General features: G+C 47.5%; 1 protein-coding gene and 1 pseudogene across 1 annotated transcript; one reads left to right on the top strand and one right to left on the bottom strand.

The window, feature by feature from the left end:
• Positions 1 to 202: 202 nt before the first annotated feature.
• LOC116938394 (uncharacterized) lies at positions 203 to 12420 on the bottom strand. The gene is made up of 5 exons (XM_076069367.1): positions 11542 to 12420; positions 6794 to 6839; positions 2711 to 2812; positions 2125 to 2188; positions 203 to 471 (listed from the first exon to the last, which is right to left on the bottom strand). Exons 1-5 carry the CDS (start codon positions 11724 to 11726, stop codon positions 242 to 244), a joined length of 627 nt encoding a protein of 208 aa, XP_075925482.1. The 5' UTR covers positions 11727 to 12420; the 3' UTR covers positions 203 to 241.
• Positions 12421 to 16997: 4577 nt separating this feature from the next.
• LOC142928853 (emopamil-binding protein-like) overlaps positions 16998 to 21520 on the top strand; it is a 41515-nt pseudogene continuing 36992 nt past the window's right edge.

Here is a 21520-nt window from a genome sequence, read left to right as displayed (position 1 = left end):
TGTCTGTGTGTCTATAGGTGCTGCTCGCTACTCACAGCACTTGCCCCTACAGCCCTGTTAGAGGCTACACGGGGGACCTTTGTCTGTGTCTACAGCTGCTGCTCGCTACACACAGCACTTGCCCCCTACAGCCCTGTTATGTCTGTAGGGGCAGTTTAACGCGAACGAGACGACAACAACAACAACAATCACAAAGCCAACGGCGACTCGAACGATGCTTTATTAATCCGCGGGGCCGCCCTCAGTCATCCCAGAGCAGGATCAGCTCCTCGTCGTCCTCGTCCCACGGGAAGGGTTCCATCCAGCGCAGGTCGCCGGCGTTCTGCTGGAAGCGCACCAAGTCGCCAAAGTCGCGGTCGGGGTGGACGACCATGCCACCACCACCACGCTCCTCTTGCTCCCCCTGCTCCTCCTCGTCGAGGAAGACGAAGATTCCGTCGCCGTGCCCGCCGTGGTGGAAGAAGTGGCGCTCTGGTGGTGTTGGGAAGGTAGAGGGGGAGGAGGGGAGAGGGAGGTGAGGGGGTAGGAGGAGGAGGGGGGAGGAAGAGGTGGAGGTGGAGGAAAGTAGGGGTGGGAAGGAGGAGGTCAAACACGTGTCGTTACACAGAGACACACAGAGACCCATAGAGACACACAGAGACCCATAGAGACACACAGAGACCCATAGAGACACACAGAGACCCAAAGATACACAGAGACCCAAAGATACAAAGAGACACATAGAGACACACAGAGACCCATAGAGATACACAGAGACCAATAGAGACACACAGACACCCATAGAGATACAGAAAAAGAGAGACATACAGAGACCCATAGAGACATACAGAGACCCATAGAGATATAGAGACCCATAGATACACACAGATCAATAGAGACACACAGAGACACACAGAGACCCACAGAGACCCATAGAGACACAGAAAAACAGAGACATACAGAGACCCATAGAGGCACACAGAGACCCATAGAGATACACAGGGACCCATAGTTACACACAGATCCATAGAGACACACAGAGACCCATAGAGACACACAGAAAAACAGAGACATACAGAAACTCATAGAGACACACAGAGATCCATAGAGATACACAGAGACCCAGAGATACACACAGATCCATAGAGACACACAGAGACCCATAGATACACACAGATCCATAGAGACACACAGAGACCCAAAGAGACCCACAGAGACCCATTGAGACACAGAAAAGCAGAGACATACAGAGACCCATAGAGGCACACAGAGACCCATAGAGATACACAGGGACCCATAGTTACACACAGATCCATAGAGACACACAGAGACCCATAGAGACACACAGAAAAACAGAGACATACAGAGACTAATAGAGACACACAGAGACCCATAGAGACACACAGAGACCCATAGAGATACACAGGGACCCATAGATACACACAGATCCATAGAGACACACAGAGACCCATAGATACACACAGATCCATAGAGACACACAGAGACACACAGAGACCCACAGAGACCCATAGAGACACAGAAAAACAGAGACATACAGGGACCCATAGATACACACAGATCCATAGAGACACACAGAGACCCACAGAGACCCACAGAGACCCATTGAGACACAGAAAAGCAGAGACATACAGAGACCCATAGAGACACACAGAGACCCATAGAGATACACAGGGACCCATAGATACACACAGATCCATAGAGACACACAAAGACCCATAGAGACACACAGAAAAACAGAGACATACAGAGACTCATAGAGACACACAGAGACCCATAGAGATACACAGAGACCCAGAGATACACACAGATCCATAGAGACACACAGAGACCCATAGAGACACACAGAGACCCATAGATACACACAGATCCACAGAGACCCACAGAGACCCACAGAGACCCACAGAGACCCATTGAGACACAGAAAAACAGAGACATACAGAGACCCATAGAGACACACAGAGACCCATAGAGATACACAGAGACCCATAGATAAACACAGATCCATAGAGACACACAGAGACCCATAGAGACACGGAAAAACAGAGACCCATGGAGATCCATGGAGATCTATGGAGCCCGTGAAGGCGTTCCTGCCGTAGGCCGCGAGACCAAAACGTCGCTTACCCTGCATGAGCACCATGGGATCTGGCACCGTCCGTCTCTGGAGGAAGTAGAGGCAGCAGGCGAGCTACAGGCAGACAGGAACTCACACACACACACACAGACACACACAGACACACACACACACACACAGACAGACACACACACAGACACACACAGACACACAGACACACACACAGAGACACACACAGACACACACACAGACACACACAGACACACACACACAGACACACACACACACAGACACACACACAGACACACAGACACACACAAAGACACACACACAGACACACACAGACACACACACAGTGGGGGGTGAGTTTGTGTGGTGATTGAGGAAGTGAGTGGCTGAGTGAGTGAGCGAGTGTTGAGTGAGCGGTGAGTGAATGAGCGAGTGGTGAGTGAGCGAGTGGGAGAGTGGGTGAGTGATCAAGTGGTGAGCGAGTGGTGAGCGAGTGGTGAGCGAGTGTGCGATTGGTGAGCGATTGAGCGAGTGGGTGAGTGGGCAAGCGGCCGAGTGAACGAGTGGTGAGCGAGTGTACGAGTGGTGAGCGGGCGGGCGAGTTTGCTGTTCGCGTGCATTACCCACCAATCCAAGGGAAATCCCGGCGAGTGACGTCACAAAGACGATGACGTTGCATGACCTGGTGCAGGATGCGCACTGAGACACGGTCAGCCACAGGTGGAAGTCCTGGGGCAGAACGCAGAGGCAAAGACAAAGACGAAGGTCGATTCCAAACGTGTTCTACGGCATGTACTGTACTACACTACATGATACACTACTATATGCTACACTACATTATACACTACGACAGTACATTATATACTACTACACTACATTATATACTACTACACTACTATATACTACTACACTACATTATATACTACTACACTACATTATATACTACTACACTACATTATATACTACTACACTACACTATATACTACTACACTACATTATATACTACTACTACACTACATTATATACTACACTACATTATATACTGCTACACTACTATATACTACTACACTACTATATACTACTACACTACTATATACTACTACAATACATTATATACTGCTACACTACTATATACTACTACACTACATTATATACTACTACACTACAATATATACTACTACACTATATACTACTACGCTACATTATATACTACTACTACACTACATTCTATACTACTACACTACATTATATACTGCTACACTACTATATACTACTACACTACTATATATTACTACACTACTATATACTACTACAATACATTATATACTGCTACACTACATTATACACCACTACACTACATTATAAACTACTACACTACATCATATACTACTACATTATAAACTACTACACTACATTATGTACTACTACACTACATTATATACTACTACACTATACACTACTATACTACATTATATACTACTACATTATATACTACTACACTGCATTATGTACTACTACACCACATTAAATACTACTACACTACATTATACACTGCTACACTACATTATATACTACTACACTACATTATATACTACTACACTATACACTACTACACTACATTATACACTACTATATACTAAACTACATTATACACTACTACACTACATTATATACTACTACACTACATTATATACTACTACACTATACACTACTACACTACATTATATACTACTACACTACATTATACACTACTCCACTACTATATACTACACTACATTACACACTACTACACTACATTATACACTACTACACTACATTATACACTACTATACACGTAATACACTACTATATACTACTATATACTACACTACATTATACACTACCATACACATTATACACTACTATATACAACACTACATTATACACTACTATACACATTATACACTACTGTATACTATACTACATTATATACTACTAAACACATTATATACTACTATATACTACGCTACATTATATACTACTACACTACATTATATACTACTACACTACATTATATACTACTACACTATACACTACTACACTACATTATATACTACTACACTACATTATATACTACTACACTACATTATGCACTACTACACTTCATTATATACTACACTACATTATATACTACTACACTACATTATACACTACTACACAACATTATATACTACTACACTACGTCACGGCCTGGGACAGACAGAGAGACACAGAGACACGGCATGGGACAGACAGAGAGACACAGAGAGACATACAGAGAGACACAGAGACACGACATGGGACAGACAGAGAGACACAGAGAGACAGACAGAGAGACACAGAGACACGACATGGGACATACAGAGAGACGAAGAGACACGACATGGGACAGAGAGACACGGCCTGGGAGAGACAGAGAGACACAGAGACATACAGAGAGACACAGAGACACGGAATGGGACAGAGAGATACGGCCTGGGACAGACAGAGAGACAAAGAGACAGAGAGACACAGAGACACGGCATGGGACAGAGAGATACGGCCTGGGACAGAGAAAGAGAGACACAGAGACAAACAGAGAGACACAGAGACATACAGAGAGACACAGAGACACGGCATTGGACAGAGAGACACGGCCTGGGACAAACAGAGAGACACAGAGACAAAAAGAGAGACACAGAGACACGGCCTGGGACAGACAGAGAGACACGACATGGGACAGACAGAGACACACAGAGACACGGCCTGGGACAGACAGAGAGACACAGAGACGCGGCATGGGACAGAGATACACGGCCTGGGACAGACAGAGAGACACAGAGACAGACACAGAGAGACACAGAGACAGATACAGAGAGACACAGATACAGACACAGAGAGACACGACATGGGACAAAAACAGACACAGAGAGATACGGCATGGGACAGAGACAGACACAGAGAGACACGGCCTGGGACAGATAGACAGACACAAAGACAAACAGAGAGACATAGAGACAGACACAGAGAGACACGGCATGGGACAGAGACAGACACAGAGAGACACGGCATGGGACAAAGACAGACAGAGAGACACAGAGACAGACACAGAGAGATACAGAGACAGACACAGAGAGACACGGCATGGGACAGAGACAGACAGAGAGACACGGCCTGGGACAGACAGAGAGACACAGAGACAGACACAGAGAGATACAGAAACAGACACAGAGAGACACGGCATGGGACAGAGACAGACACAGAGAGACACGACATGGGACAGAGACAGAAACACAGAGAGAAACGGGACGGGACAGAGACAGACACAGAGATACACAGAGACAGACACAGAGAGACACGGGACGGGATAGAGACAGACACAGAGAGACACGACATGGGACAGAGACAGACACAGAGAGACACGGGACGGGACAGAGACATAAACACAGAGAGACACAGAGACAGACACAGAGAGATACAGAGAGATACAGAGACATACAGAGAGAAACAGAGACACGGCATGGGACAGAGACAGACACAGAGAGACACGGCCTGGGACAGACAGACAGACACAGAGACAAACAGAGAGACACAGAGAGACACGGGACGGGACAGACAGAGAGACACAGAGACATACAGAGAGACACAGAGAGACACGGCATGGGACAGAGACAGACACAGAGAGACACGGCTTGGGACAGAGACAGAAACAGAGACAAACAGAGAGACACAGAGACAGACACAGAGAGACACAGAGACAAACAGAGAGACACAGAGAGACACGGCCTGGGACAGACAGAGAGACACAAAGACAAACAGAGACAGACACAGAGAGACAGGGCTTGGGACAGAGACAGAAACAGAGACAAACAGAGAGACACAGAGACAGATTCAGAGAGACACAGAGAGACACGGCCTGGGACAGACAGAGAGACACAAAGACAAACAGAGACAGACACAGAGAGACACGGCATGGGACAGAGACAGAAACACAGAGACAGACACAGAGAGATACAGAGACAGACACAGAGAGACACAGAGACAGATTCAGAGAGACACAGAGACAGACACAGAGAGACACGACATGGGACAGAGACATACACAGAGAGACACGGCATGGGACAGAAACATACACAGAGAGACACGGCCTGGGACAGACAGAGAGACACAAAGACACAGAGACAGACACAGAGAGACACGGCATGGGACAGAGACAGAAACACAGAGACAGACACAGAGAGATACAGAGACAGACACAGAGAGACACAGAGACAGACACAGAGAGACACGACATGGAACAGAGACATACACAGAGAGACAGGGCATGGGACAGACAGAGAGACACAGAGACAAACAGAGAGACACAGAGACAGACAGAGAGAGACACGGCATGGGACAGAGACAGAGACAGAGACATACAGAGAGACACAGAGACAGACAGAGAGACACAGAGACAGACACAGAGAGACACAGAGACAGACACAGAGAGACACGACATGGGACAGAGACAGAAACACAGAGACAGACACAGAGAGACACAGAGAGACACAGAGACAGGCACAGAGAGACACAGAGAGACACAGAGACAGAGAGACACAGAGACAGACACAGAGAGACACAGAGACAGACACAGAGACAGACACAGAGACAGAGAGACACAGAGACAGAGACACACAGACACAGAGACAGAGAGACACGGGACGGGAGTCTCACCTGAATTGTCACGCTGAGCCATGACAGCCACGCCGTGGAGCTTCCCCTGAAACACAGGGGGGGGGGGGGAGACGTGGGGGGAGGGGTGGGGGGAGGGGTGGGGGGACGTGGTTGGAGGGGTGGGGGGCGACGTGGGGGGAGGGGTGGGGGGAGACGTGGGGGGAGGGGTGGGGGGGAGACGTGGGGGGAGGGGTGGGGGGAGGGGTGGGGGGGAGAGGTGGGGGGAGTGGTGTCAGGATGACCAACGCAATGATTATAATATATATGATTATAATATATATGATTATAATATATCAATAATTAAGGTTTGTTTGATGTTAGATCGCGTTAATATGAATTACTGTGTCGTTAAAGCCGCCACCACCCGACGTGGCCAATTATTTAAGGGGTTTGCGTTACGTAAACAGAACGTGGCCAATTCGTTACTAGTACAGCACTAACCGGTTGCTGTGTGTTGCAGAGTTAAATCCACTACAATATTTACAATTCGTTACTAGTACAGCACTAACCAGTTACTGTGTGTTGGAAAGTTAAACCCACTACAACATTTACAATTCGTTACTAATACAGTACTAACCGGTTGCTGTGTGTCGGAGAGTTAAACCCACTACTACATTTAGAATGTGTTACTAGTACAGCACTAACCGGTTGCTGTGTGTTGGAGGGTTAAACCCACTACAACATTTACAATTCGTTACTAGTACAGCACTAACCGGTTGCTGTGTGTTGGAGAGTTAAACCCACTGCAACATTTACAATTCGTTACTAGTACAGCACTAACCGGTTGCTGTGTGTTGGAGAGTTAAACCCACTGCAACATTTACAATTCGTTACTAGTACAGCACTAACCGGTTGCTGTGTGTTGGAGAGTTAAACCCACTGCAACATTTACAATTCGTTACTGGTACAGCACTAACCGGTTGCTGTGTGTTGGAGAGTTAAACCCACTGTGACATTTACAATTCGTTACTAGTACAGCACTAACCGGTTGCTGTGTGTTGGATAGTTAAACCCACTACTACATTTACAATTCGTTACTAGTACAGCACTAACCGGTTGTTGTGTGTTGGAAAGTTAAACCTACTACGACATTTACTATTCATTACTAGTACAGCACTAACCCGTTGCTGTGTGTTGGAGAGTTAAACCCACTACAACATTATCAATTCGTTACTAGTACCGCACTAACCGGTTGCTGTGTGTTGGAGAGTTAAACCCACTACTACTTTTACAATTCGTTACTAGTACAGCATTAACCGGTTGCTGTGTGTTGGAGAGTTAAACCCACTAGTACATTTACAATTCGTTACTAGTACAGCACTAACCGGTTGCTGTGTGTTGGAGAGTTAAACCCACTGCAACATTTACAATTCGTTACTAGTACAGCACTAACCGGTTGCTGTGTGTTGGATAGTTAAACCCACTACAACATTTACAATTCGTTACTAGTACAGCACTAACCGGTTGTTGTGTGTTGGAAAGTTAAACCTACTACGACATTTACTATTCATTACTAGTACAGCACTAACCGGTTGCTGTGTGTTGGAGAGCTAAACCCACTACGACATTTACAATTCCTTACTTTTACAGCACTAACCCGTTGCTGTGTGTTTGAGAGTTAAACCCACTACAACATTATCAATTCGTTACTAGTACCGCACTAACCGGTTGCTGTGTGTTGGAGAGTTAAACCCACTGCAACATTTACAATTCGTTAATAGTACAGCACTAACCGGTTGCTGTGTGTTGGAGAGTTAAACCCACTGCAACATTTACAATTCATTACTAGTACAGCACTAACCGGTTGCTGTGTGTTGGAGAGTTAAACCCACTGTGACATTTACAATTCGTTACTAGTACAGCACTAACCGGTTGCTGTTTGTTGGAGAGTTAAACCCACTACAACATTTACAATTCGTTACTAGTACAGCACTAACCGGTTGCTGTGTGTTGGAGAGTTAACCACTACAACATTTACAATTCGTTACTAGTACAGCACTAACCGGTTGCTGTGTGTTGGAGAGTTAAACCCACTACAACATTTACAATTCGTTACTAGTACAGCACTAACCGGTTGCTGTGTGTTGGAGAGTTAAACCCACTGCAACATTTACAATTCGTTACTAGTACAGCACTAACCGGTTGCTGTGTGTTGGAGAGTTAAACCCACTGCAACATTTACAATTCGTTAATAGTACAGCACTAACCGGTTGCTGTGTGTTGGAGAGTTAAACCCACTGCAACATTTACAATTCATTACTAGTACAGCACTAACCGGTTGCTGTGTGTTGGAGAGTTAAACCCACTGTGACATTTACAATTCGTTACTAGTACAGCACTAACCGGTTGCTGTGTGTTGGAGAGTTAAACCCACTGCAACATTTACAATTCGTTAATAGTACAGCACTAACCGGTTGCTGTGTGTTGGAGAGTTAAACCCACTGCAACATTTACAATTCATTACTAGTACAGCACTAACCGGTTGCTGTGTGTTGGAGAGTTAAACCCACTGTGACATTTACAATTCGTTACTAGTACAGCACTAACCGGTTGCTGTTTGTTGGAGAGTTAAACCCACTACAACATTTACAATTCGTTACTAGTACAGCACTAACCGGTTGCTGTGTGTTGGAGAGTTAACCACTACAACATTTACAATTCGTTACTAGTACAGCACTAACCGGTTGCTGTGTGTTGGAGAGTTAAACCCACTACAACATTTACAATTCGTTACTAGTACAGCACTAACCGGTTGCTGTGTGTTGGAGTTTTAAATCCACTACTACTTTTACAATTCGTTACTAGTACAGCACTAACCGGTTGCTGTGTGTTGGAGAGTTAAACCCACTACAACATTCACAATTCGTTACTAGTACAGTGCTAACCGGTTGCTGTGTGTTGGAGAGTTAAACCCACTGCTACATTTACAATTCGTTACTAGTACAGTGCTAACCGGTTGCTGTGTGTTGGAGAGTTAAACCCACTGCTACATTTACAATTCGTTACTAGTACAGCACTAACTGGTTGCTGTGTGTTGGAGAGTTAAACCCACTACAACATTCACAATTCGTTACTAGTACAGCACTAACCGGTTGCTGTGTGTTGGAGAGTTTAACCCACTACAACATTCACAATTCGTTACTAGTACTGCACTAACCGGTTGCTGTGTGTTGGAGAGCTTAACCCACTACAACATTTACAATTCGTTACTAGTACAGCACTAACCGGTTTGCTGTGTGTTGTGTGTTTTTTTGTTTATTTTGACTAATTTTGAACCTATCAAGGTGACTTTACCGAAAGACCCAAACAATTTGAATTCCTGCAGTCACGACAACAAGAAGCACTTTCGCAGAAATGAGTTTGTCGATCTCGGTGATGATTTCAAAGTGGCATCAAAGCTCCCAGCGGCTTCCTAATAACGGAAGGAAGACAGCGTTCCAGACAGCCACGGAAGCGCGCCTTACCCGGCTAAAACATTTTAGATGAATATATAACAAAAAAGTTAAAAGGGGCCGTCCATAAATGACGTCACACGGCGTCACAAAAAGTCAGACCCCCCCTCAAATATGACGTCACAAAGCTCTGCCCCCCCCCCCCCCACAAAAATATTTCCAATTTTAAAATAAAACATGCTTCAAATCGCTTTAAACTATTGTCATTGTAGTGCGTATTTAATGTGGCGCTGCACTCTGATGTTGTAGGAGAAAACATTTATTTAAAAATATATATCTATTTAATTAAGTAGAACGTTTTGATTTAAAGATTTCGTGACTGCAGGGATTCATATTCTTGGTTCTTTCGGTAAAGTCACCACCACGTGGAAGGGAAACAATAAAATAATAAAAATATAAAACAATAAAATTCTCACGACGTTTCAACTGCAACACAAGCAGCAATCATCATCAGGTGTGAAAACCACATCAAGCAAATTTTAAAAAAAGTTGCGGGTTATTTTTAACGTTAGCACCACGGAGAGCGATTTGGCAGTTATTCAGATGGACGAGTCCATCTATTTTGATTTAAAGCTTTCGTGACTGCAATAATTATTATTCTTAACTCTTTCGGTAAAGTCACATTGAAGGGAAACAATAGAATAATAAAATATATATAAAACAATAAACATTCTCACGACGTTTCGACCATAACACACGTCGTGAGATTTTTTATTGTTTTATATATATTTTATTATTTTATTGTTTCCCTTCAACGTGACTTTACCGAAAGAGCTAAGAATATGAGTCCATCTATGTTCGGAAAAGAGTAGGGGGGGAGACGAAAATAATGGATGCGGTCTGAAAGCCACCATAAGCGTGAACAATCATTTATGGACGACCCCTTAACACAACTCGTCCATATGAATAACTGCCAAATCGCTCTCCGTGGTGCTAACGTTAAAATAAAACGCCACTTTTTACAATTATTTCCTGCTGTGGTTTTCACACCTGATGATGATTGCTCGTGTTGCAGTCGAAACGTCGTGATAATTTTATTGTTTGATATTTTTATTATTTTATTGTTTCCCTTCTACGTGGTGACTTGACCGAAAGAACTAACAATATAAGCAGAACGTGTTGTCTATATTTATTTAAAGTTGCGCATTTTGATGCGACGTCACATTTCTCAAACCCTCCCACCCCTCCTCCTCGTCACACATCGTCACAAATGTCTGACCCATCCTCCACCCCCACCCCCACCTAGGCGCGTGACGTCATTTATGGACGGCCCCAAGTCGTTTCAGGTTTACTTACCAGCGCCAAATCGCCGTGAGCAGAGAATGCGGCCTCCAAACGCCCGACGCTACGAGCGGCGGTGGCATTGTAACGGGGAGCGAGGCCAACGGAGGGTCCACCTCCATGCCTGGGCTCAGCAGCAGCAGAAGCAGCAGAGGCAGCAGCAGCAGCAGGCAGACGAGCCACGTGCGCTGAGATAGCATGGCGGATCTTCTCCCTCTGAAGCAACCTCACCCTCCTTATCCCTCCGCTCGGCGTCAATGAAGGGAATGAGCCGTGTGGGTGAGCGTTGCGAGATAGCGTGTCAGTGTTTTCGAGGTAGTGTGTGAGAGTGTGGGAGCGTGTATGTGTGTGAGAGAGTATGGGAGCATGTGTGTGTGTGTGAGAGTGTGTGTGTGTGTGAGAGTGTGTGTGTGAGAGTGTGTGTGTGAGAGAGTGTGTGAGAGTGTGTGTGTGTGAGAGTGAGTGTGTGAGAGAGTGTGTGTGTGTGAGAGTGTGTGTGAGAGTGTGAGAGAGAGTGTGTGTGTGAGTGTGTGAGAGAGTGTGTGTGAGAGTGTGAGAGTGTGTGTGTGAGAGTGTGTGTGAGACTCTGAGAGAGTGTGTGTGTGAGTGTGTGTGTGAGAGTGTGTGTGTGAGTGTGTGTGAGAGTGTGTGTGTGAGAGTGTATGTGAGAGTGTGTGTGTGAGAGTGTGTGTGTGAGAGAGAGTGTGTGTGTGAGAGAGTGTGTGTGAGAGAGTGTGTGTGTGTGAGAGAGAGTGAGTGTGTGAGAGTGTGTGAGAGTGTGATAGAGTGTGTGAGAGTGTGTGTGTGTGAGAGAGAGAGTGAGAGAGTGTATTTAGATTTTTTTTAGAGCGTGTGAAAAAGCGTGCGTCCTTGTCAGAGTTCGTCTCATAATGACGTAGCTAGTCACGTGTCAGTTCTACGCGCGTCACGATGAGCGTTACGTAACCAACGCACCACGTGACCGCCGCGCCAACGCGCGCGTGCGCACTGGCCGTTTCCGTTTCAACGGCTCGGCGAACACTGCCCATAGACTCAACACTGCCCATAGACTCAGCACTGCCCATAGACTCAACCCTGCCCATAGACTCAACACTGCCCATAGACTCAGCACTGCCCATAGACTCAGCACTGCCCATAGACTCAACACTGCCCATAGACTCAGCACTGCCCATAGACTCAGCACTGCCCATAGACTCAACACTGCCCATAGACTCAGCACTGCCCATAGACTCAACACTGCCCATAGACTCAACACTGCCCATAGACTCAGCACTGCCCATAGACTCAACACTGCCCATAGACTCAACCCTGCCCATAGACTCAACACTGCCCATAGACTCAGCACTGCCCATAGACTCAGCACTGCCCATAGACTCAACACTGCCCATAGACTCAGCACTGCCCATAGACTCAACACTGCCCATAGACTCAGCACTGCCCATAGACTAACATTGCCCATAGACTCAGCACTGCCCATAGACTCAGCACTGCCCATAGACTCAACACTGCCCATAGACTCAGCACTGCCTATAGACTAACACTGCCCATAAACTCAGCACTGCCCATAGACTCAGCACTGCCCATAGACTCAGCACTGCCCATAGACTCAACACTGCCCCATAGACTCAGCACTGCCCATAGACTCAACACTGCTCATAGACTCAACACTGCCCATAGACTCAGCACTGCCCATAGACTCAACACTGCCCATAGACTGAACACTGCCCCTTCGACTTAATACTGCACCATAGACTCAGCACTGCCCATAGACTTCTTCATGGTTTGAGTGATAGCTTTGCGAATTGTATAGTCGGAGTAACCATTAGCTTTAAGAGCTTGGTGTACCTGCTTGAGTTCACTGCCTATGTGTTCCTGGTCGGATATGCATTGGGCTCTAAGGTACAGAGTCTTGATGAGAGAATTCTTCTGTGATGGATGGTGGTGGGAATCCGGTTTCAGATAAGCATCCGTATGGGTAGCTTTCCTGTAGACAGAGTGGCTCATTGAACCATCAGGTCTCTTTTTTATTAGGACATCCAAAAAAGGTAGCTTGCCATCTTTTCGACTTCCATGGTAAATCTGATGGCTGGGTGTATGGAATTGATGTGGTCGAAGAATTGGTCTAGAGCTGGCCGGCCATGTGGCCAGATGACAAAAGTGTCATCCACTTACCTCTTCCATAAGGTGAGGCACAGAGTGGCAGTCTGGATGGCGTCAGTCTCAAATTTCTCCATGAAAATGTTAGCTATAACCGGAGATAGGGGGAGCCCATTGGGGTGCCCTCACTTTGTTTGTAGAAAGTTCCATTCCAAGTGAAGTATGTATTGGTTAAACAGTGTCTCACCAGGGGGGGTACCTAAGTGTTTAGTCCTTGATGAACCAAGTCTTCAATCATTCGCGATGGTGTCAGGTACAGGAACCTTGGTGAATAAGGAAACTACATCAAAACTGACAAGCAGGTCGTCTGGGGAAAGGGAAATACCCTTGATTGTCGATTCCAGGTGAGTAGAATTTTGTACCGCAGAGGTGGTTTTTCCAGTGAAAGGACGCAGGATTTCAGACAAAAAACGAGCTAGTTTGTAGGTGGGGGAGTTGATAGTAGAGACGATGGGACGAAGGGGTGTATCTACTTTATGTTTTTTTTGGTAAGCCGTATAATCTTGGTGGCCTGGCAGCAGAAGTTTTCAATGAAAACTGTTTAGATTGATCCATTAATGCGGTTGAATCAGCCTCATCACACAAACCAACAGTACCCTGGTGTCTACAAACTAAGTTGCCTCTGTGGTAGTAGTTACATTGGAGAAACCAAACGCCATGTCTCGGACCGCATTCGTGAACACAAAGCAGACCTTAAACACAGTAGGACCAACACCTCAGCCGTGGTAGATCATTGTTATAATTCAGTAGGCTCACATGACATTGACTTTTCCAAGACAGAGGTTCTTTGTAAGCCATCTGGCTACCATAAGAGATTCGTTCATGAGGCTATCCACATATACAAGCACAGAGACAATTTCAACCGAGAAGATGGATTCTGGCTTAGCAATCATTGGAAGGATTTGATAAACCATTTCAGGTCTTAATTGATTGTTCACGCTTACAGTGGCTTTCAGACAGCATACAATAATTTTTCGTCTCCCCCCTCCTCTTTTCAGAACATAGATGGACTAGTCCTTCTAAATAAACTGCCAAATTGCTGCGCGTGGCGCTGACGCTTTTAAGTAAATAAATAAATACACCGTTTACAAATAAATAAATTAATGCAACCTGACACACCTGATGACGACCGTTTGTGTTATGGTCGAAACGTCGTGAGAGTTTTTATTGTTTTATATATATTTTATTATTTATTGTTTCCCTTCAACGTGACTTTACCGAAAGAGCTAAGAATATGAGGGAGGGGGGTGTTTGAGAAATGTGACGTCACATCAAAATGGGCAACTTTCAATAATTATAGACAACCCGTTCTGCTTAATTAAATAGACTTTTTTTTATAAATGTTTTCTTCTACAACATCAGAGTGCAGCGCCACATTAAATACGCACCACAATGACAATAGTTTAAAGCGATTTGAAGCATATTTTATATATATATTTGCGTGACGTCATGTTTGAGGGGGGGCGTCTGACTTTTTGTGACGCCGTGTGACGAGGGGGGGGGGTCAAAAATCATCCAAAATCGCGTGACGTCATTTATGGACGGCCCCATACGCTGTGTAACAAAACAATATACATTTTAATTATCATCGTCGTCGTGTCTGTGGAAATGTATAGCAGCCAAATACTCTAAACGCGTTTTTCTACGGAATCTTCGAGACCCATAGACCCACATAGACCCACAGATACCGATAGAGACCCATATAGACCCGCAGAGACCCACAGAGACCCATAGAGACCCACAGAGACCCATAGAGACCCACAGAGACCCACAGAGACCAATATACCCATAGAGACCCACAGATTACCCATAGAGACCCACATAACCCCATAGAGACCCATAGAGACACACAGAGACCCCATAGACCCATAGAGACCCGTAGACCCATACTCATAGAGACCCATAGACCCCATAGACCCATAGAGACCCATAGACCCATACTCATAGAGACCCATAGACCCGCAGAGACCCACAGAGACCCATAGACTCACAGAAACCCTTCGACCCACAGAGACCTACAGACCCACAGAGACCCAGAGACTCGTATAGACCCGCAGAGACCCACAGAAATGCATAGCAGCATCGAAAGAATTTAAACGCACTGACATTTTAAATGGACCCGGACAAAAATCCACCACGTGGAGAGAGACGCAGACTCGGAATATACAGCAGCAGCAGGCAGGGTCGGGATCGAACCCACGACCTCCTGCACACCTGGCGAGGTAGTCAACATCTCATAGCCACCGTGGTGATGATGAGAGATACGCAATTTTTACCTCCACACACATGGCACGGTTGACTACGTACGGTGCGAAAAAAAGTTCAAGCCAAAGACAAAGATCCTCCGTATAGCCTTAACAGACTGTTGGGGCAAGTGCTATTAGCGAGTAGCACCTATGTTGTAGTGGGTTTAACTCTCCAACACACAGTAACCGGTTAGTGCTGTACTAGTAACGAATTGTAAATGTTGTAGTGGGTTTAACTCTCCAACACACAGCAACCCGTTAGTGCTGTACTAGTAACGAATTGTAAATGTTGCAGTGGGTTTAACTCTCCAACACACAGCAACCGGTTAGTGCTGTACTAGTAACGAATTGTGAATGTTGCAGTGGGTTTAACTCTCCAACACACAGCAACCGGTTAGTGCTGTACTAGTAACGAATTGTAAATGTTGTAGTGGGTTTAACTCTCCAACACACAGCAACCGGTTTGCGCTGTACTAGTAACGAATTGTAAATGTTGTAGAGGGTTTAACTCTCAACACACAGCAACCGGTTAGTGCTGTACTAGTAACGAATTGTAAATGTTGTAGTGGGTTTAACTCTCCAACACACAGCAACCGGTTAGTGCTGTACTAGTAACGAATTGTAAATGTAGTAGTGGGTTTAACTCTCCAACACACAACTTAGTGCTGTACTAGTAACGAATTGGCCACGTTCTGTTGATGTGACACAAACCCCCCATGAACATATACTGGCCTTTCACGACATGTGGCAATTTTAGATTCACCCCTCAAATGATGACTAAACCCATCGCCAGGGCAAAGCGGCGATTCCCCCACCCACAACCCACCCCTGCCCACCCACTACCCACCACTACCCACCCCTACCCACCCACTACCTACCCCGATCCACCCCCTACCCACCCACAACCAACCCCTACCCACCACCTACCCACCCACTAGCCACCCCTACCCACCCCTACCCACCCCTTACCCACCCCCTACCCACCCCCTACCCACCCACAACCCACCCTTACCCACCCACAACCCACCCCCTACCCACCCCCTACCCACCCACGCGCGCGCGACAGTGATGGAGATGCCGTCTCCTGCTCCTGCTGCTCCTGCTGCTGCTGCTGTCTCTGATGCTGGGGGTGGTGCCGATGACCCCGCGTGGCCGAGCCGAGCGGCGTGCCTGTCGCTCGCCCTCTGCGCCTTCCAGGCGCGCGCGGCCCTCGCTCTGTCGCGGGTGGTGGGAGGCCGCCTGCAGCTGCCGCCCGCAGAGTGATGGGTCGTGGCCTGGCTGCTCTATGACGCAGTGGTTCACATCACACTGGTGAGTGAGTGGGTGAGTGGGTGGTGGTGGTGGTGGTGTAGTTACACTGCAGCGCCACACCTATTTACCATCATTAGGGGAAAGAACGGTGATCCAATCTCCGACCCCCCGCAAGGAACAGGTTTGCAGATTTTGCTGCGCATTTCTGTGAAGTCCTGGGGGTGGGGGAAATCCCTCAGCCAGGAAAACATCGTGAGGCACAAAGTGGGGATGACCCTGCTGAGGCTGCAGTGGTTCAAATATTGGAAGAAGTCACCCCCTGTGAGTGGCTGGCTGAAGAACCATCTGTTGAGGAAGTGCTGAAGGCGATCCGGAGTCTGAGACCAGGAAAGGCACCGGGTAGAGATGATCTCCCAATCGAAATGCTGAGGGAGGGTGGCGTTTGTGCACAGACTGTCCTACATGACATCATAACAAACAGTCTGGACCACTGGACCAGTTCCGCAGGACTCGAAGGATGCCCTGGTGGTCCCCATATTTAAGAAGGTGAGACCACACAGACTGTAACAACTACAGAGGCATCTCACTCCTCAGTGTGCCAGGAAAGGTCCTGGCAAGAATTATTCAACATCGCCTTGCCAGGCGCGCTGAGGAGAGGCTTGTGGAGCCCCAATGCGGTTTCAGGAAAGGGCGGTCCTGCACAGATGCCATATTTTCTGTCCGTTTACTACAGCAGAGGTGTAGGGAATTCCAACAAGACCTACATCTCTGCTTTATTGACCTGGTCAAAGCCTATGATACCACCAGTATACCTGGGCTCTGGGTTGTTCTTCGCGCTTTCGGAGTCCCTAACCGCTGCTCACGATCATTAAGGACCGTCATGATGGTGAGCGGGCCCGGATAAAACTACGTGCCGGGAATCGGAGCCATTCCCTGTTCACCTTGGGGTGCGACAGGGATGTCCTCTGGCTCCAATATTATTTAACATCTATTTCGACCACGTAGTTCGTGAAGCCTTCAGTAGCTGTACCGGAGGAATTTCCATCTGGTACAGATACAATGTGAGGCTGACCGATGCCAGGGTACGGTCAAGGGATGGCTCCCTATTGGTCAACCACGTTACGTATGCCGACGACCTGGTAATTGCGGCTCACTCAGAGGAGGAGTTGGAGGCGCTGCGGCTGAAACTGGAGTGTGCCACTAAGAGGTGGCGCCTTACCATCAGCCCCACCAAAACGAAGAACCTGCCTGGGTATTTTGTACCATCGGACACTCCACCCCCACAATTCCCAATATGTGATGGGGCAGTTGTCGAGAGAGTGGAAAGTTTCCCATACCTGGGCAGTGTGCTCATGACCGGCTCCGGTTTAACAGCAGAGGTCTCACTCCGAATCAGTCGAGCGGCAATATCTTTTAATTGGATGCGTAACGCTGTGTGGAAGCTACGTGGTCTGTCGCTCCGCACGAAGCTTCGGGTCTTCTCAGCCACAGTCATTCCCTCTGTTCTCTACGCTTGCGAAACGTGGACCCCCCTAATGGAACATCTTCGTCGGTTAGAAACATTTAGACTGGCCTGCCTACGATCAATCTTGGGTTTAACCAGGCTGGATTGTGTGAGGAGCTCACAAATCCTCGAAAGATCTGGACAAAGTCCCATCGGTGAGCACCTCCGGCAAGCAAGGCTGCGTTGGCTGGGCCATGTTGCCCGCATGTCCAGCCACCGCATGCCTAAACAGCTTTTGTTCTGCCGGATCGAGGGGGCTAAACGGGCGCGGCATGGGCTAGAGAAGAGATGGAGTGATGTGGTACAGGAGGATGTGGAGCTGGTACCAGCGGTGTCAAGATCGGCTTCTGTGGAGGAGGCTCGTGAAGGACGCTACTGGGCAGTTGGAGGCAGTCGCTCACAACAACGAGCGGAGCGCCGGGTGGCTAAAGCACAGCAAGTTGGCACAGTAGGGGGCACAGGTGGTGCATGAGCCAGTCATCTCGGTCATCTCAGTCAGTATACCCGTGGCACCTGCTGGGTCTGCCTCATTACATCCTGCCAGCGGGCGTTCGACACTTCACGTGGTAGCCTCAAGGTGCACATAGCCTGGCACAAGCGTCGTGGTGACGTCACCGCCACTGAGTGGCGAATGGCGGTTGTCGTTATTGATGATGGTAATGGTGGTGCTGATGGTGGTGCTGATGGTGGTGATGGTGGTGGTGATGATGGTGGTGGTGGTGATGGTGAGTGATGGTGTAGCTACGCTGGGTGAGTGATGGTGATGCTACGCTGGTGATGGTGTAGCTACGCTGGTGATGGTGTGGCTATGCTGGGTGAGTGATGGTGTAGCTACACTGGGTAATGGTGTAGCTACACTTGTGATGGTGTAGCTACACTGGGTGAGTGATGGTGTAGCTACACTGGGTTATGGTGTAGCTACGCTGGTGATGGTGTAGCTACACTGGGTGAGTGATGGTGTAGCTACACTGGGTGATGGTGTAGCTACACTGGGTGAGTGATGGTGTAGCTACGCTGGTAATGGTGTAGCTACACTGGGTGGGTGATGCTGTAGCTACACTGGTGATGGTGTAGCTACACTGGGTGAGTGATGGTGTAGCTATGCTGGTGATGGTGTAGCTACACTGGTGGTGGTGTAGATACACTGGGTGAGTGATGGTGTAGCTACACTGGGTGAGTGAAGGTGTAGCTACACTGGGTGAGTGATGGTGTAGCTACACTGGGTGAGTGATGGTGTAGCTACACTGGGTGATGGTGTAGCTACACTGGGTGAGTGATGGTGTAGCTACGCTGGTGATGTTGTAGCTACACTGGGTGAGTGATGGTGTAGCTATGCTGGTGATGGTGTAGCTACACTGGGTGAGTGATGGTGTAGCTACGCTGGTGATGGTGTAGCTACACTGGGTGAGTGATGGTGTAGCTACACTGGTGATGGTGTAGCTACACTGGGTGAGTGATGGTGTAGCTACACTAGGTGAGTGATGGTGTAGCTACGCTGGTGATGGTGTAGCTACACTAGGTGAATGATGGTGTAGCTACACTGGTGATGGTGTAGCTACACTGGGTGAGTGATGGTGTAGCTACACTGGTGATGGTGTAGCTACACTGGGTGGGTGATGCTGTAGCTACACTGGGTGATGGTGTAGCTTTGCTGGTGATGGTGTAGCTACACTGGGTGAGTGATGGTGTAGCTACGCTGGTGATGGTGTAGCTACACTGGGTGAGTGATGGTGTAGCTACGCTGGTGATGGTGTAGCTACACTGGGTGAGTGATGGTGTAGCTACACTGGGTGATGGTGTAGCTACACTAGGTGAGTGATGGTGTAGCTACACTGGTGATGGTGTAGCTACACTGGGTGAGTGATGGTGTAGCTACGCTGGTGATGGTGTAGCTACACTGGGTGAGTGATGGTGTAGCTACACTGGGTGATGGTGTAGCTACACTGGGTGAGTGATGGTGTAGCTACACTGGTGATGGTGTAGCTACACTGGGTGAGTGATGGTGTAGCTACACTGGTGATGGTGTAGCTACACTGGGTTGGTGATGCTGTAGCTACACTGGGTGATGGTGTAGCTATGCTGGTGATGGTGTAGCTACACTGGGTGGGTGATGGTGTAGCTACACTGGTGATGGTGTAGCTACACTGGGTGGGTGATGCTGTAGCTTCACTGGGTGATGGTGTAGCTATGCTGGTGATGGTGTAGCTACACTGGGTGAGTGATGGTGTAGCTACGCTGGTGATGGTGTAGCTACACTGGATGAGTGATAGTGTAGCTACACTGGTGATGGTGTAGCTACACTGGGTGAGTGATGGTGTAGCTACACTGGGTGAGTGATGGTGTAGCTACACTGATTGGGTGATGGTGTAGCTACGCTGGTGATGGTGTAGCTACACTGGGTGAGTGATGGTGTAGCTACACTGGGTGAGTGATGGTGTAGCTACACTGGTGAAGGTGTAGCTACACTGGGTGATGGTGCAAATACACTGGGTGAGTGATGGTGTAGCTACGCTGGTGATGGTGTAGCTACACTGGGTGAGTGATTGTGTAGCTACACTGGTGATGGTGTAGCTACACTTGTGATGGTTTAGCTACACTGATTGGGTGATGGTCTAGGTACACTGGTGATGGTGTAGCTACACTGGGTGAGTGATGGTGTAGCTACACTGGTGATGGTGTAGCTACACTGGGTGATGGTGTAGCTACACTGGGTGAGTGATGGTGTAGCTACGCTGGTGATGTTGTAGCTACACTGGGTGAGTGATGGTGTAGCTACACTGGTGATGGTGTAGCTACACTTGTGATGGTGTAGCTACACTGGTGATTGTGTAGCTAT

Source organism: Petromyzon marinus, chromosome 24 (genome assembly GCF_048934315.1).
Source record: "Petromyzon marinus isolate PM22_M1 ecotype Great Lakes invasive population chromosome 24, UKy_Petmar_22M1.pri1.0, whole genome shotgun sequence".
Taxonomy (NCBI): Eukaryota; Metazoa; Chordata; class Hyperoartia; order Petromyzontiformes; family Petromyzontidae; genus Petromyzon; species Petromyzon marinus.
This window is presented reverse-complemented; position numbering and strand designations above follow the sequence as displayed.

What these genes read in the sequence shown, in the direction of transcription:
- LOC116938394 (XM_076069367.1), bottom strand. Translation starts at nt 11,726, where the DNA reads ATGCTATCTCAGCGCACGTGGCTCGTCTGCCTGCTGCTGCTGCTGCCT. An exon ending in CCGGGATTTCCCTTGGATTG is followed by an intron (nt 2,189 to 2,710) that starts GTGGGTAATGCA and finishes GTCTGCCTGTAG; the next exon opens with CTCGCCTGCTGCCTCTACTT. An exon ending in TCCCATGGTGCTCATGCAGG is followed by an intron (nt 472 to 2,124) that starts GTAAGCGACGTT and finishes CAACACCACCAG; the next exon opens with AGCGCCACTTCTTCCACCAC.